Source organism: Cucumis sativus, chromosome 6 (assembly GCF_000004075.3).
Source record: "Cucumis sativus cultivar 9930 chromosome 6, Cucumber_9930_V3, whole genome shotgun sequence".
NCBI classification, from domain to species: Eukaryota; Viridiplantae; Streptophyta; class Magnoliopsida; order Cucurbitales; family Cucurbitaceae; genus Cucumis; species Cucumis sativus.
Window position 1 is genome coordinate 5,857,256 of NC_026660.2, and position 15,181 is coordinate 5,872,436.

General features: G+C 32.0%; 2 protein-coding genes across 4 annotated transcripts; one reads left to right on the plus strand and one right to left on the minus strand.

The window, feature by feature from the left end:
* Positions 1–1,843: 1,843 nt before the first annotated feature.
* LOC101210267 (pentatricopeptide repeat-containing protein At2g36240) lies at positions 1,844–5,974 on the minus strand. 2 transcript variants are annotated; one of them, XM_011658448.2, is made up of 2 exons: positions 5,732–5,974; positions 1,844–4,192 (listed from the first exon to the last, which is right to left on the minus strand). In XM_011658448.2, the coding sequence occupies exon 2, from the start codon at positions 4,158–4,160 to the stop codon at positions 2,700–2,702; it is 1,461 nt and encodes a 486-aa protein (XP_011656750.1). In that variant the 5' UTR covers positions 4,161–4,192; positions 5,732–5,974; the 3' UTR covers positions 1,844–2,699. The 2 variants fall into 2 exon arrangements, with proteins under 2 accessions (XP_011656750.1, XP_004140672.1); XM_004140624.3 differs by having other exon boundaries at positions 1,844–4,174; positions 5,732–5,973.
* A 618-nt stretch (positions 5,975–6,592) lies between these two features.
* On the plus strand, positions 6,593–10,231 carry LOC101209611 (UV-stimulated scaffold protein A homolog). 2 transcript variants are annotated; one of them, XM_031886949.1, is made up of 3 exons: positions 6,593–6,944; positions 7,014–7,204; positions 8,197–10,231. In XM_031886949.1, exons 2-3 carry the CDS (start codon positions 7,019–7,021, stop codon positions 9,955–9,957), a joined length of 1,947 nt encoding a protein of 648 aa, XP_031742809.1. In that variant the 5' UTR covers positions 6,593–6,944; positions 7,014–7,018; the 3' UTR covers positions 9,958–10,231. The 2 variants fall into 2 exon arrangements, with proteins under 2 accessions (XP_031742809.1, XP_004140588.1); XM_004140540.3 differs by having other exon boundaries at positions 6,593–7,204.
* Positions 10,232–15,181: the final 4,950 nt, after the last annotated feature.

Consider the following 15,181-nt stretch of genomic DNA (forward strand, 5'->3'; position numbering starts at 1 on the left):
ATTTTGAGTATATCATATGTATTTTATGAAATGCATTAATTGGTTTCCCTTAATGCTTTGTGACAACAATTTGAATTGAACCCTTTTTTACCCCAAAGTTTTTAATAATGCTTATAACTCTTGTATTTTTATTTGATAGGCAGAGCAAAGCCGTCTCAATTAAACACGAAAATCAACCTAACTTATCTAATATAAAACTTTTCCTATATGGACTCGTAATATTTGGTGAATATTAAAAGTTTGAGTAAATTAACGCATTTTTCTAAAATTATGAGTAAAAATAACATTTAAAGTTAAATATTAGAGGTTATTGTTAATGACGAAATTGTTGAAAATATTTAAGAATATAGGAGAATTTCATATTATATGAATGACAGACATTGATGGTTTTATAAATGTGTATCCATATAACCTATAAACACCAATAGAAGTCGATAGAAGTCCAAAGAGTGATAGTTATAGATTTGAAATTTTGCTATACTATATAAATATTTTATTTTATTTTATTTTATTATATTTGAAAACACTCAACCTATTTCCTTCCAATATTTAAAATACCCCAATTTTGTAAAGATTATAATTCACAATTCTTACAATTTTATTTGATAGACAATTATAATGCAATATAAAACTTGTACCATATGGACTCGTAATATTTGAGTAAACAAACTTATTTCTTTAAAATTGAGAGTAAAAATAAAAGCCTTTATTTTTTTTTAAATAACAAAAGAATAGAATATTTCACCAAATATTTATGAAAAAATCACTTTTATTTCAAAATTTTATATTTTTTTAAAAAAAACCTTTTAAAATTAAGTATTTCCTCTCTAAAAATATGAATGGAAAGGATTGTACGGACAAATAAATTAACAAACTGAATGGGGCGGCCATCGATTCTAATTGTTTTCTTATTTACCAAATAATTCGAATACACTTTTATTTAATTGTTTGATTTTTTTTTTTTGAAATTTTCATTGTTCGTATAATTGCCGACCAATTCTTTTAAATCCAAAGTGCTTAAATGAGTGTCGGAAAGTGTAAAATATTTTAAGTTACAAAAATATAAATTTATAATACTTTATCATCATATGAAATCCACAATTCTAATTGGTCAAAATCATCAATTACATTCGTAATTTAGGATATGAAAAAGGTACGTTAAATTATAATTTCATCACTTATCTTATATTGTTCACTTTGAAGTTAAACTATTTTCTTCTAGCTAACGTGAGATTTTGCTCTTTTCAAAGTTTTGAGTAAAACCATCTTTTGCACGCTTAATCTCCTCCCACTTGAATACCGATTGATAAAGATAATGAATCCTTCACCCTTATCCACGATGATATTATATTGCTCGTTTTGAACATAAACTTTACTTTCAAAACCACTTGGAAGAAAAACAGAGAACAATTGTTCTCATCTATAACATGTTATAGATTTCTCACTTTCCAAATCAATACGAGACTTCAGTTACAATTTGTTGATGCACTTTTGCACCTAACAATTCATTTCTCGAACGTTTGAAGCTATTTTTTTTTTTAAAATCTAAACAATAAAGTAAGGCGTAAGTTGATGTTTATTTTATTTAATACTAAAAAGGAAGAGAAGATTGAGTTTTTCTCTAGTCCATGGTTAAAAAATGGACGAAACATCCACCCACAATAATAAATATAATGAACTTTGAGTTATTGGTTTTGGGCAAAAACAGACCTCATATGTTCTTTATAGTTTATACAGCACCAAATATTCTTTTGGCTTGAATTTCCCACTAATATTAATGGAAAAAGAGTTCCATCCAATCCAACACTTCAGAGAGACATCCATTTGTTTTGGGAGTGCTAGCTGAGTTGGTTCAAACAATCTAATCAACTTTTCTTTCCTTTTCTTTTGACATTTATATCAGAAGTCAAGCCTCACCTACAACATGACATTTTCTAAGAACTTTAATCGATGATATAATTTTTTTTGCAATGTTTTCTCTCTCTAATCTTTAAACTTTCATTCAAGAGCTACCGAGCTTGTTCTTGGATCAAGAAAGATTGAATCTTCTCTGGATCTAAAAGGAAGAGTAGTCTTCTCTTCAATAATCTTCTAATAAGCCTTGTGTATGAATAATACAATTATTGATGTGTTGATTTGATTCTTAAATGAGATAAATAAAGTACAATTAGATCATAATACAAATGAATCACTTCAACTGATATATTCGCTTAGAGGAACGACTAGGAGAGGCAAATACTCACAATTGTTCTCGTAACAAGGCTTTAATGAGGACATGAAAGTCCCCGCTTCAAACATGTGAGAATATCCATACACCAAAATCAGAAATATTCTGCTTTCTTGAATCATCAGGTACTTATGCAATGCTCGTGTTCTTGATTTCGGTCCTAAACCATCCACTGGAACATTCTATCCAAGTTTTGCAATGTCAAGCTAGAGTTGAGCAGATATCAATATAGATTGTGCAAACTTAGATGCTTCAATAATTACCGCCACCTCCATCCGAGGCTGGAATGTAATCAAGATTTTTAGAAATTTGAGAAGTGTTGGAATTATAAACGGGCCCATATTGCGCCATTCATAAATGGGCTTTGGATTACATTCTTAAGATGAACCATGGTAGATAAATCACTAAGGGAATCTGCAATCATATATAGCACAAGAGAAGCAATCGTCTCAACTTCATGCTTGTTTCACCATTACGTTACCAACTTTGATCTTTTCTTATGCGTATTCAACAACCGATCCATTAATCTATTGTATGTTGCAATATCAGGTATAAACTCCTTATCCAACATCTCCTCCACAAGCCGTTGCCCTTCCACCTTGTTGCCTTCCATTGTGTAACCAGAAACTAAAGTGTAGTATGTTTTGTTGTCTGGTTCGAACCCCTTGCTTGAAGCCAACAATCTCAACTTATTAGCTTCCACAGTCTTTCTCACATTGCATAGATCTTGAAGAAGGGAGTTAAAAGTCACACTGTCGGGAATCATACCTACTTCAAGCATTCTCTCTGTTACATTCATTGCATCATTCACTCTCCCCTCTTTCCTCAGTCCATCTATCAAAGTGGTGGAAGTAATGAAGCTGGGAACATTTCCTTCCATCCACAGCTCGTCAACAACTTCCATGGCTTTGCCTGCATTCCCTTTGCCACAAAGCATTTCAACAACGCCATAGTAATCGTAATCCTTGGGCAATACTTGCTTCCTCGAAAAATCAAGCAAAATTTCACATGCCTCAAAAATCTTGCCTTCCCTACTGAGCCCATCCATTAAAATTTCACAGGTGACACTAGAGAATTTGCATCCCAGTTCAATCATCTCATAAGCCAGGGCAATCCCGTCCTCAAACTTCCTCTCCCTGAAGAACCCTTTAATCAGTGTATTGAAACTTATTACATTTGGGCTACAACCCTTTTCCCTCATCTCCTTAAACAACTCTAAAGCCTGTACAAACTGTGAATTGCGACAATACCCGCTAATCAAAATGTTAAAAGTGTACACATCAGGCTTAACCCGGTCACTAAGCATCCTACTGTAAAACCCCAAGGCCTTGTCAAATCTACCAGACTTCACAAACCCATTGATCAAAATATTATAGACCACAACACTAGGCCTCCCATCAATCAATTTTCTCATGGAGTCGAAAGCAAAAACAGCCTCATCAAATTTCCTAGCTCTACAATAGGCACTAATGGAAAATTGAAAAATGGATTCTGTTTGAGGGCAAGAGAAAATACCATCAGAGCAGGGGCAAGGAGAGGAGGCCAAGAACCTAAGAAGGGACGTGAGCTCAAAGAAACGATCTGTGGTCGCGAGGGTCCTGGCCATCCACGCAAAGGTAGAGTGATCATGGCGGAAGGAATCTATAGTGGAAGCCCAATTGAAGACATGGAAATCGTAGTGGGTGAATTTGGGGTGAAAATGAAGCTTGGATTTGAGAAAATGCAGGAGACTATTAGGTGTGAAGGGAAATGTGAGGTGGGATTTGAGGAAATGGAGGAGTTGATTGTAATGGTGCGGAGAAGAGAAGGATAAATTGAGAAGAGGGGCCACAGGGGTTTGAGGAGAAGGGGGCAAAATTGCATTGGGCAATGGAGAAGGGGGTGTTGGTTGAGGGGTTTGAAGCTTTCTCAGGATAGGTGGGAGCTTCTTCATTACAAATTAGAGCTCTGCAGAAACGGGGGAGACTGAGATCAATTAGCTCATATTGTTTTTAACAGAAAATTCTAATATGAACTATACAAAATCTATAAGAAGTAAGCAGTTCCCACATCAAGATTTAAAATTCATTTTCCTTCAAAAATCACAACTCTACCAAAATACCCTGATTGAAAACCTACAGTTCTCAGTCCAAAATCCAATCCTCAAATAAATGTCAAAATCCTAGAAGCCTACACAATGAAAACAATGTTTATATGTGGAGACTACTGAGAGACTGTTCGTAAGGGATATTCTTAACCAAAATCAACTATAGACTTCAATCAAATACTACGAAACCAACCCATACATAACAATAAATGAGCTTCAATAGTTAGAATCTAATTCGAACACTTCACTTCAATGGTAAAGAAAACTAGAGCAATAATACTTGCTGCATTTTACCAAAAAGGAATCTGCACCTTGCTGGTTAGTGTTCAAAAGAGTCCAAACTTGCAATATCTGAATCTTATGGGTTGTAGCCAACAAACCAATTCAATTCAATCGCAGGACACTAATTCACCATCATTGATCGAACAAACTTATTTCCTCTAAGCCCTTTATGAAACCCATGACCCTTTTTTTACTATTAGGCCGACCCATGATGGTCAAAGTAAACTTTTTACATGTAGAAACAAACATTAATGCAAATGTGAAATGCCAACACATAAAAGAGCATAGGTTGTCTTGTTCCTGAAAGTAGTAGTTAGATGACTTGTAAAAGTCATTAATGTTCTTGTAGACACTCAAATTATCCAACCATTCCTTTGATTCCAGAGAAAAGATCACTCTTTAACAACAATATCCAAAAAACTCGTCAACTTAAACTCAAGACCTATTATGTTATTACAATACCTATCTTCTTGTTTGGATTATTATATTAACAGAACATTCAAAAACCTAAAAAATAGTAAAAAAATTTCAATCCCTTGTCAACAAAATTCAATCCACATGAACTAAACAGCTACCCAACAACAACATTCAAAGCTCGCTGTAGATCTAAAGCACAAAAAAATGCAAAAGAACTGAAGAAGGATCAGTGTGAAGGTCATGATCAATGAAGAAAGAGTGGAAGCAGAAAGCAAATGTTTGAGGCAGAGGGAAATCCAAGTGTCGGGCGAAGTCTAGGTAAGCATCCAATGTTAGAATGCAACCCACGCCTTTTATTCAAACCCGTTATTGTTACCAACAAATTTCTTTAGAAGAGGTTGCGAAAGTCACAATGCGATGACTCTCACAAGGACAGGGGCCCTCTTCCATTATTCCCCTTTCCCCTCAAACCTCAAACATTGTCTCTACCAACACAATCTTCCTTCTCAGACCTTTTACTTATTCAACATCATATCCTTGATGAGTTTAGAACGAACAAAACTTGTACACAGAAATCAGAACAGTGAATAAAATCATACATTGTAATGGAAATGAAGGGTAATTGCAAAATGTTGGAAGGAGTAGAGATTTGTTCAACAATACAAAAAAAAAAAAAAAAGAAAAGAGAAACTGTTGTGTTTAATGGGTTTGAGACCTACAGTAACGTAGAAATGAAAAACCCACAAAAGCTTGAGGCTTTCGCCTCCTTATCTTCTTCTTTCTTCTTATTCCTCTCCTTGATTTCTTCTATCCATCTCTCTACATAACAACCAAAATCAAGACAGATGGAGAGAATGAGAGGTGGGCAGCGAGGTGAAGATGGAGACTTGGAGAGAATGGGCGGCAGAGGAAAGAAAATTAACCCTAGAGGCCTAAACTTGGGCGCCAACTTAATACCAATAGTAAGAGAGTATTCTAACCTTTTTTTTTTTTTCTTTCTTTTAGGTTTTATGGTATAATTAATGTAACTCATGGATTTTTTTTCATCAGCTTTATTGGATCTCGACTAATATAAAACTGTACAAAATTGAATGATGTTTTCATAATTTAGTCTTTATCCAATGTTCCAATAATTCATACAATTGTAATTTTGGGTCCAATTTGGAAAGATAATCAAAATAACAATTAAATAAACAAAAGTACGAGCAAATTTGTTTTAAAAATAACTTAAGAATATAAACAAAAAAAAGTTATAAGGTGAAAGATACAATAGGTAGATAAATTTTGTTATCAAGTATGTTTTAAAGGAATCATTAGCTCAATGAACGTACCAAAAGACATTTAGAATCGACCATAGTCGGTTAAGTAAGATGTCGAACCAATCTCATGGGTAGGATTATGTCCATATGTTTTCCATCGTATGATGTGGCAGCTCACAGTAAACGAGTGAACGTGGCCTATGGAAATTGTGAACCATTTTGAAATTTGCTTAGAAAATCAACAAGTGGGTTAGAGTAGCGATAACGAACAGCACAATAATGAATGGAAAGGGCGAAATAATGCAACAATTTACCAAAATCAAAACCTAACCAAATTTGGAAAGGCAAAAAGAACAAATAAAAACCCTTTCCCTTCCGTATCTTTCTTTTCCCTCGAAAAATTTCTCATTTTCTTCCCCTTCCAAATCCTCATCCATGGGTGAACCGTTTCGATTAGAAGAAGATCTCTCGACAAAATGGATTATGGAATTGAAAACCAAAGTTGTTCATATTAAGATTGCCGCTTCAGATCTCAATGCTACATGATTTCTTTCTCAATTCTTATCCCATTCAACCACGCCGGATAATTCTCAAATCTTTCCTCGCCGTTGGATTTCCATCCCACCGTGCCCGGTGCCGCCGTTCCGCTTGTACTCTACCCGACCCGAGAGTGGTATGTATATATTTATATATATATATTGCCGCTGTTGGAGAATTAGGATGATGTCTTTGTTTTGACTAGTCACCATGGAGGAAGAGCGAGTAGAGGAATCGAAGGTTAGGGTTTTGATCGAGAACGCTACGAATTCTACGGATTCGGAAGTTCATCCTCGGCTTCTCAAGGCTATTAAATCGGTTGTGCGGAATTCTGATTCAGAGCTCCGAGTCGCTGCCCAAACTCTTATGGACCTTATGAAGTTTGATCATTCTCAGGTTTCTTGTCTAATCTCTTTTTCTTTTGAATTTCAGTTTAGGTTTTATGTTCATGAGTTTTAATTCTTTGATGCAGACTTGTTTTTTTATGGTATATGCGTTTATTATTTGTGATTTTACCTTAAGTTTGTATTCGTTCGTTTCGGTTTTTGCGTCTGTTAAGTTATCTGCCTTGGAATTGGATGAAGTTTAGCTTAAATGGCATCTTGATCTTAGTTAACGACTATTGATAGATGGAATACGAAAAGAAATATTGTAAGAGCATGGGCGTTAATTAGGATCCCGTGGGTCATCGTAAATCTTCTTTTCTAAGTGGTATTTTTCTCTAGGCAGTAGGCTTAGTTGCTGCAATCGTTGTTTGATGACAGTGCTTGGATTGACAAGCCTTTTCGATGCATCTTTGTCTTTGGTCTGGAAGGATATGCTCTGGAAAAAGTGCTAGTACTATAGTTCACAATTCAGTTTTCATGTTCTTGCCACCCAACTTTTACATTGTGTACTGCTCCACTGCCGTTCTTCTGTAAAATTCCAAATGGGGTAAATCTCAGTTCTAGGATTGACTTGTTCATCAAGATAAGGTCCTGATGAGGAGTTTAGTAATGTTTATTTTGTTTAGGAGATAAGAAGTATGAGAGGTTTTTACACACATTTATTTATTATGTAGTAGAGAGCAATATCTTTTGCTTAATTTTTTCTCTCTTTTACTGGGAAGGTAGTTGAACTTTGGAGGAACAGTAGTGTTATCACAGCTTTAGTTTGTCTTATTCGAGGGTTTAAGTGTTATTTATCTTGATATGTCTTCTTTTTAGTTTTTACAGTAGTATGGAACAAATTAAAGAATTCAGAATGAACCAAATGTCCTATTTGTTACTATATGCCATTGTTTCATCTCTTCGAGCTGTTGCAAATCATTATGAAGAGAATAGCAACAAAGAGTAGTCTGACTGCAATGGTGGAAATATATGACCTTTGATCCTTTTTTTTTTTGGCAGGTCCGCTATCTCACACTTCTGGTAATTGATGAACTTTTCATGAGATCAAAGCTTTTCAGATCTATTGTCGTTGAGAAATTAGATCAACTGTTGACATTAAGTGTTGGATTCAGAAGAAGTATGGTACTTCCTGAACCAGCAGCTGTTGCATCTACTTTGCGTTCAAAGGCAATCGAGTTTTTGGAGAAGTGGAATGATTCTTTTGGTATCTACCACAGAAAGCTTAGATTAGGCTATGACTACCTGAAGAACACTCTTCGACTCCAGTTTCCAAATATACAAGCAAACGCAATGCGACGCCAACAAGAGAGGATGGAAAGAGAAATAAGATCAAAAGAGATACTGCTTCGCAAGTATGGAATGTTGAAAGAGAATTTTTCTTCTATCAAGGAAGAAATTCAGTCGACTTTAGACGAGATCAAGGAGTGTCTGGATATTGTTCATTCTAAAGAGGATGACGGAGACATGATTCCTTTGGATGATGACACCACAGAAGAGTTTCGATCTGTCGAGCTGAGACAGATACGTCTTGCTGCACTGAAAGGAGAAATGGTTCATGAAAATCATGATAATAAAGTGATTTTTGATGCATTAAGGGAGCTTTACAAGCTCATGTCTAAACATATGGTTTCTATCCAAGAGTGGATCTCTGTTCTTGTTAGGGTTGATTCAACGGACATAAGATTTAGGGATTCAGCCTTAAGGGAGTTCATCGATTTACAAAATAGTCTACGTGTAGTGAAGAGGCAATGTGAAGAATTGGGTTGTAACTTTACAGAAAGTGCAAACCATGATGACGAAGATGAAGATTTCTGGGAAGAAGGTCCGGTGGGAGCAACAAAAGATGGAGGTACTTCCGAAAAGAAAAATGAAGATCTTGTTGTGGTGTCAACATCTAATGTGATTAAAAGTGCAGATAACTCTAAAACTGGTAGTGGGGCACATGTTGGCAATGTGGTGAAAAATGGTGAAGTTTGTAGTAGTAATTCAGCCTCCTCCCTAAGGAATAAGCTCTTAGCTGATGCTCCAGTTATTGAATGGGGCTCTTTCTTAAATAATTGGGATTCAAGGACAGATATTCTAGCTAACCAGCGAGGATTAGAGCTTCAAAGCCACTGGGGTCGAGTAGACTACGATGCAACTATTCCTGCCGAGAAAATTGCGGAACTGAATGTCCGGGCTTCCTTGTACAAGGAAGATCAACCCGAAATTCAACCTTGTCGTGCTCCTTTAAGGAAAGGAGGACTTTGTCCAAGAAGAGATCTAAAAGTGTGTCCATTTCATGGGCCTATCGTGCCCCGTGATGATGAAGGACGGCCATTGAACGTGAGTTCTTCATTGGATGAGACAACTCCTGATCTGAAGATTGGATCAGTTGAACAGCTAGTGAGACAGGCTGTAAAAAATGTACGTACGCGAGATAAAGAGGCAGCAGAGACGAGAGAACATGACAAGAAAGCATTGAAACGTGCCAAACTTGCAAAAATTAGAGAGCACAATGCAGGTGTTTTGCAGGACGCTGCATTGGCATCGACATCAAGATCTTCTGCGTTTGGTGAAAATATGGAAACAGGTGGTGAAGGGACCGGATCAGATAGGAACAAGAAGAAAACACTTGCATCTATGCTGCGTAAGAAAGTGTCGACGAAAGATCGGTTATCAAGGAGGCTGTTGGGTGCAAAATCCAGCGCTTTAACTAAGAGGGAGCTTAAATTGAATGAAGATGCAAACTATAGAGAAGCATTCCCAAATCAGTGGTGAACTCACTCTCCATTTGTTGTGGGTATTTTCTTTAGGGTTGATTGTTCATAAGGTGAAATTACTTGTTGGATAGAATTGTGTATTCCTTTGTTTTTTTCTTCTCCCACTGAGATTTTTTGAATTAAGCAAAAAAATAAAAATACATTTATTCATATATATACATGTATGTATTTGGGACTATGAGGTCTTTAGTCCAAATCTCGAACGGAAAAAACAGGACGGAGCTTCGTGTTTATGTTAAAGAAAAGTGGTAATAGTATTAAAATTTTATAAATTTTGTTAGTTGAAAAATATTATAAACCATTAAGAAAATATATAATTCAACTCACACTCTTAAATAGTATTAAAATTTTATAAATTTTGTTGTTGAAAATTTTGAGATATAGCAAGTTATTCTTTAAAATTGTATTCATAGAAAAACAAGTAATAAGTCCGGATATCAATTAAAAGTTTATTAAAAAATCATGAAATTAATTAAGTAGAGAAATTATTGTAAATGGTAAAACTTTTTAAATATTTACAAAATAATCTTTATTAAACATTTTTTAACTATTTGGGTCTATAATAATTTAATATATAGAAAAAACTAAAATAGAATTTGATAAATATTTATTCTATATAAATAAATAAAAATCTTTTAATTATTTTAGGTGAATTTATTAACCAACTCAACCCATAATTTATTTATTTATTTTATTTCAATAGAGTTGATAACTCAATCAACAATTATATTGATGGAATATAAATACATTTTGGTAAATTTTATAAATATTTTTGACAGTTTTATAAATTTGTGTTTAATTTGTAATAAATAATGGAAGAAGGAAAGCATTACTTGTGAAGTGAGAAATTATATAAAAGACCAAACCATTAGAGTATCTCTCTAATAAATGCCATTGTTTGCTTAACTTTGGACTCAAGTAATCCTTTTTTATTTTTCATCATTTCATTTCCAAAATTTCCCTTTTAAATCATCATTGATTGCCTCAAAATTATTTCCATTTCTTCTAATAATTCTTAGCTTATATTCCTTCACAACTCAACATTAAAAAAAAATTCTTCATCACTTAAAGAAAAGAATTTTTCCTTCATTTTCCTTCCTATATTTTCATTACATTTTTTGAATTATTTCTACTTATTTGTTTCTTAGTTTTCCCCCTAATAATGTTCAAAATGCTTTCTTCTATATTTTGACTTTTTATCTCAAAAGATATGAAAAAAGTCGTTGTTATTACGATTACAAATAGTAAACTATTCACGACGATTCATTCATTTGAAAAATGAAAACATTATTATTGTTTAGAAGAACAATTCTATTTATAAACTTTTAAACTACTTTGTCAAGAAAACAATCAGCTTTTAACTATTCATCATATTTAAAATCGAATTTTATGTATTCTTTTAGTAGGTTTATGAAGTCGCAGAGTTATTGGACTTTACTCTCCAAATGTCGAAGGTTCGATCTCTACTCTATAAAAATTTAAGAACATAAAATCCTCGAACCAAATAGAGTCCGCTCCCATACCGTTTGACAATTATTGACAAAATGAAAATGTAGATTAATATCACACCCACCACTACCTCACATTATTCAAACTTTGGATCAAACATCAATTAATGGAACCCCACTATCCATCCAAAGGTATGTTTTGGCCACCAACATTATTATTATTATTATTGCCTATATATATATATATATATATATATATATATGCTTCCATTCTCTTTTCTTCAATTATTTATACCATATTTATACCTACCAAAATCTTACTATAATCCTCTCCATATTCATGTATCCATAGTTTTCAACATATATATACGTTTTGTTTGTAATTTTACGTAGCACGTGTAGGTGTATTTGATGTATTTTCTTTTTGCAAGAGAATGAAGTCTTCTTCTTTTTCGTTCAACAATGTTGAAGTAAGAAAAATTTTGAATTTATCGCATTTTGGTTGCAATAGATATTTTATACCCGTAATTGAGTTAGGTTGATTTGTTGAAGTTTATATGATTTGTACTTGAACGGTAGGTTTGGAATTTTTAATAATTTGTTCGGTCGATCCAACTTTTTTATTCCAAAATAGAATCTACCATATTTTAAATAATAAGGTTTTATCATTTTATTTTTATTGTTAATCTCTATTTTAATTACTTGCATGATGGGCTCTCGACTCTCATGATCTCTACTATATATATCATATATATATATAAAATGAAAATTTTCATTTTCATTTCCAAAATGTATACTAAAGTATATTAGGGAAAAAAACAGTTAAAATATTTTCTAAAAATAATTTTTAACCCACCCTCAGAAGAATTAATTTAATTGATATATATGGGGAAATTTTCGTTTGTTACTAACATTTTAAATTTATTTTCAATCAAAGAATTGTTTTTTTTTATAGAAATATTTCGAAGATAATTTTAAATGATAAATGTCATTGTTTCTAAGCTTTTGTTTATTATGTATTTAAAAGAAAAATACTACAAAAAAAAAAAAAAAAAAAAAACAATGGATAGCTCAATATATCATAAAATGATGTGTACATCAAATTTATTTTATTTGACCATATCATTTAATATCTCTCCCTATTTCTTTCTTTCTTTATTACTATCTGTTTTTCAAATTTTAATTAATTAACCTATCTATTAGACATCATTTTATCATTAACTTTTCGTATCGCTACTAATAAGTATTTTAACCAAATCTCCACCAAACTGATTATGATAATTGGTTTAGTAAATATTATGATCCGGACCATAAAGAAGTACAAACAAACTGTTGAATGTATTTTTTTCTAACTGATATCGACCAAACTCGTTTTTATCTCCGACAGACCACCTTCAGTTGGTCAACTCAAATTTTTGGTCTATCATACTCACCTTTAGCTATTCCTTTTTTTTAGACATTAATATTGATCTTATTTTATTACAAACTTTTACGTATTATAATTCGTATTTACAAAACTACATATTTAAAATTCATGAGAATTTTGTACTAAGGTATGAGAATTTAATTTTACCCAATTTAGATTTTAAAATAGAGTTTAGGAGTATGTTGAGAATGAATAATATTTGTGTTGGAGAAGAAAGAGAGAAAGAAGCTAAGGTTAGGAATCTTAATATTATATTATTATCTTAGGAAAAATTAATTATTTCAAATAAAACAATTTAAAAATGAAATTCCATTTTGTAATTTATTCCAAAGTACAATAATTTGAGAGAGAAACTAATTATTGTTATTATTATTGAGTCAAATTAAATATTTTAGTCCTACTATTTAGTTTCTATTTCAATTTGGTCCCAATCTTTATTCAAAGTTTCAATGTCATCCCTAATATAAATATTAATTTTTCAATTATATTCTCATTTTTCCACCATGTAAATTTAATACATTTGTTAATGGTATTGCAATAATCTCAAAATATTCGTTAATTGAACAACAAATCTCTTCGTTGTTAACAAATATTATATGTCAGTTAAGTTGTATTAACTGTCCAAAAAAATTACATCAGAGATAAAATCAAAACTCTAAAATAATTAAAAATCAAAACATACATTCAACTTTTTTATTCGTAGTTCTTAAAGCATTACTAATTTTTAAAATTTTCAATTTTGTCTTTAATGTTTGTTCTTCTATACAAAACAACAATGTAAACAGATTGTTACGATTAATTATTATCTTATTAACATATTTAGACAAATGAATACGTCACTACACATAAAACTTACATATGCTTGCATAATATAAATGTAAACTTTATTTATTTTTTCCATGACATGTTTAAACAACGCGTTTGTTCCACGTGTCATAATAATAAGTCAGTATAACAATACATTGTTGACATATTAACTTAATTATGTTAAATGTTTTTATAATGAAAAATAACTTAATTGGTAATTATGGGACGCAATCGTTTAAAAGTTAAAATTAGAAACTTTAAAATGTAAAATACATTATATTTAATTTGTTAGGTGAATAATAAGAAGTGGAATAGATATCTATTTGGAACTTTGATAGTATTTGAAATCTCTCTTTTTAGGACAATCTTTTATTTTTGAATAAATGTCTTAATTTGATATGTATATATGCATATGGAATATTATTTGGCTTTTATTAAGAGGTCCCAAACAATTTTCTTCAAATGAGACAACTTCTTTTTGTTTTCTTTTTTGGAAATTAGTCATTTATTAAATGTTTTCCAACTAAAAAATCTATATGGTTTGTTTTCTTAAAAACAAATGTGAAGTGATTGTTCGATTAAAACCAATCCATGAACTACTTCTTACAACAAATTTCATAACGATGATAGAATAGAAGCTAGGGTTGAACATCGATCGCTCGAAGTCGATTTTTTGACCAAATCGATTATGATCGGTTTTGTAAATGTTTTAACCGATCACGGTCACGAAGAGTACAAACTGACCATTGGTCAGTTGAATCGTCGATTTAAGTCAGTTTAAACCTTTGAAATTTTTTTTAAAGAAGCTATCGATTTGGATTTTTCTCAAATTGACACATATCAACCTCTCTTTTATCTTCAACTAAACCATGGTCCGTTTTGGTCCGTCGACTCGATTTTTTGGTCTATCATGCTCACCTCTAATAAGAAATGTGTGTGGCTAGTTTCCATCTTGTGACCATTTCTAATTTTGAGTCCATATTACAATGACTTGAAACCAACTAGTTAATCTATATATATGTTTAAATGAGCACCGAGTACAACTCAACGAGATATACTAATACACTTAGGTATGTGATTCAAACACCTACCCTTTATTATACTAAGAAATAAAAAACTAATCTAATTATGCTTATATATAACAAAGGATTATAAAGATTTAAACTTTCGTCGATATAAAGTCGGTCAATTATTTTTGAACTATATTCACTTTAAAGATTGTTTAATTTTATTCCATAATCGGTTCAATAAATCTAATTTAGTTTAAAATTGGCTAAATATTTATAATAATTTTCGTGGAAGAAAATATAATAACGAATATGTTTAGTAAAGATGGTATTAGATAACTATTATTTTAAAACAATCAACTATAAAGTATAAACTATTATATGAAACTAAATAATGAACTATGAAAATGTAAAGATTTGAACTTAATTGTTGCATTTGATTTTGTTGTGTAAATAATTTGTTAATTGGGTAGGAGAAGTTGAAAAAAAAGGAAAAGTGAGAAGAGAAGAACAGCTCAGAAAGAAGGAACTTTC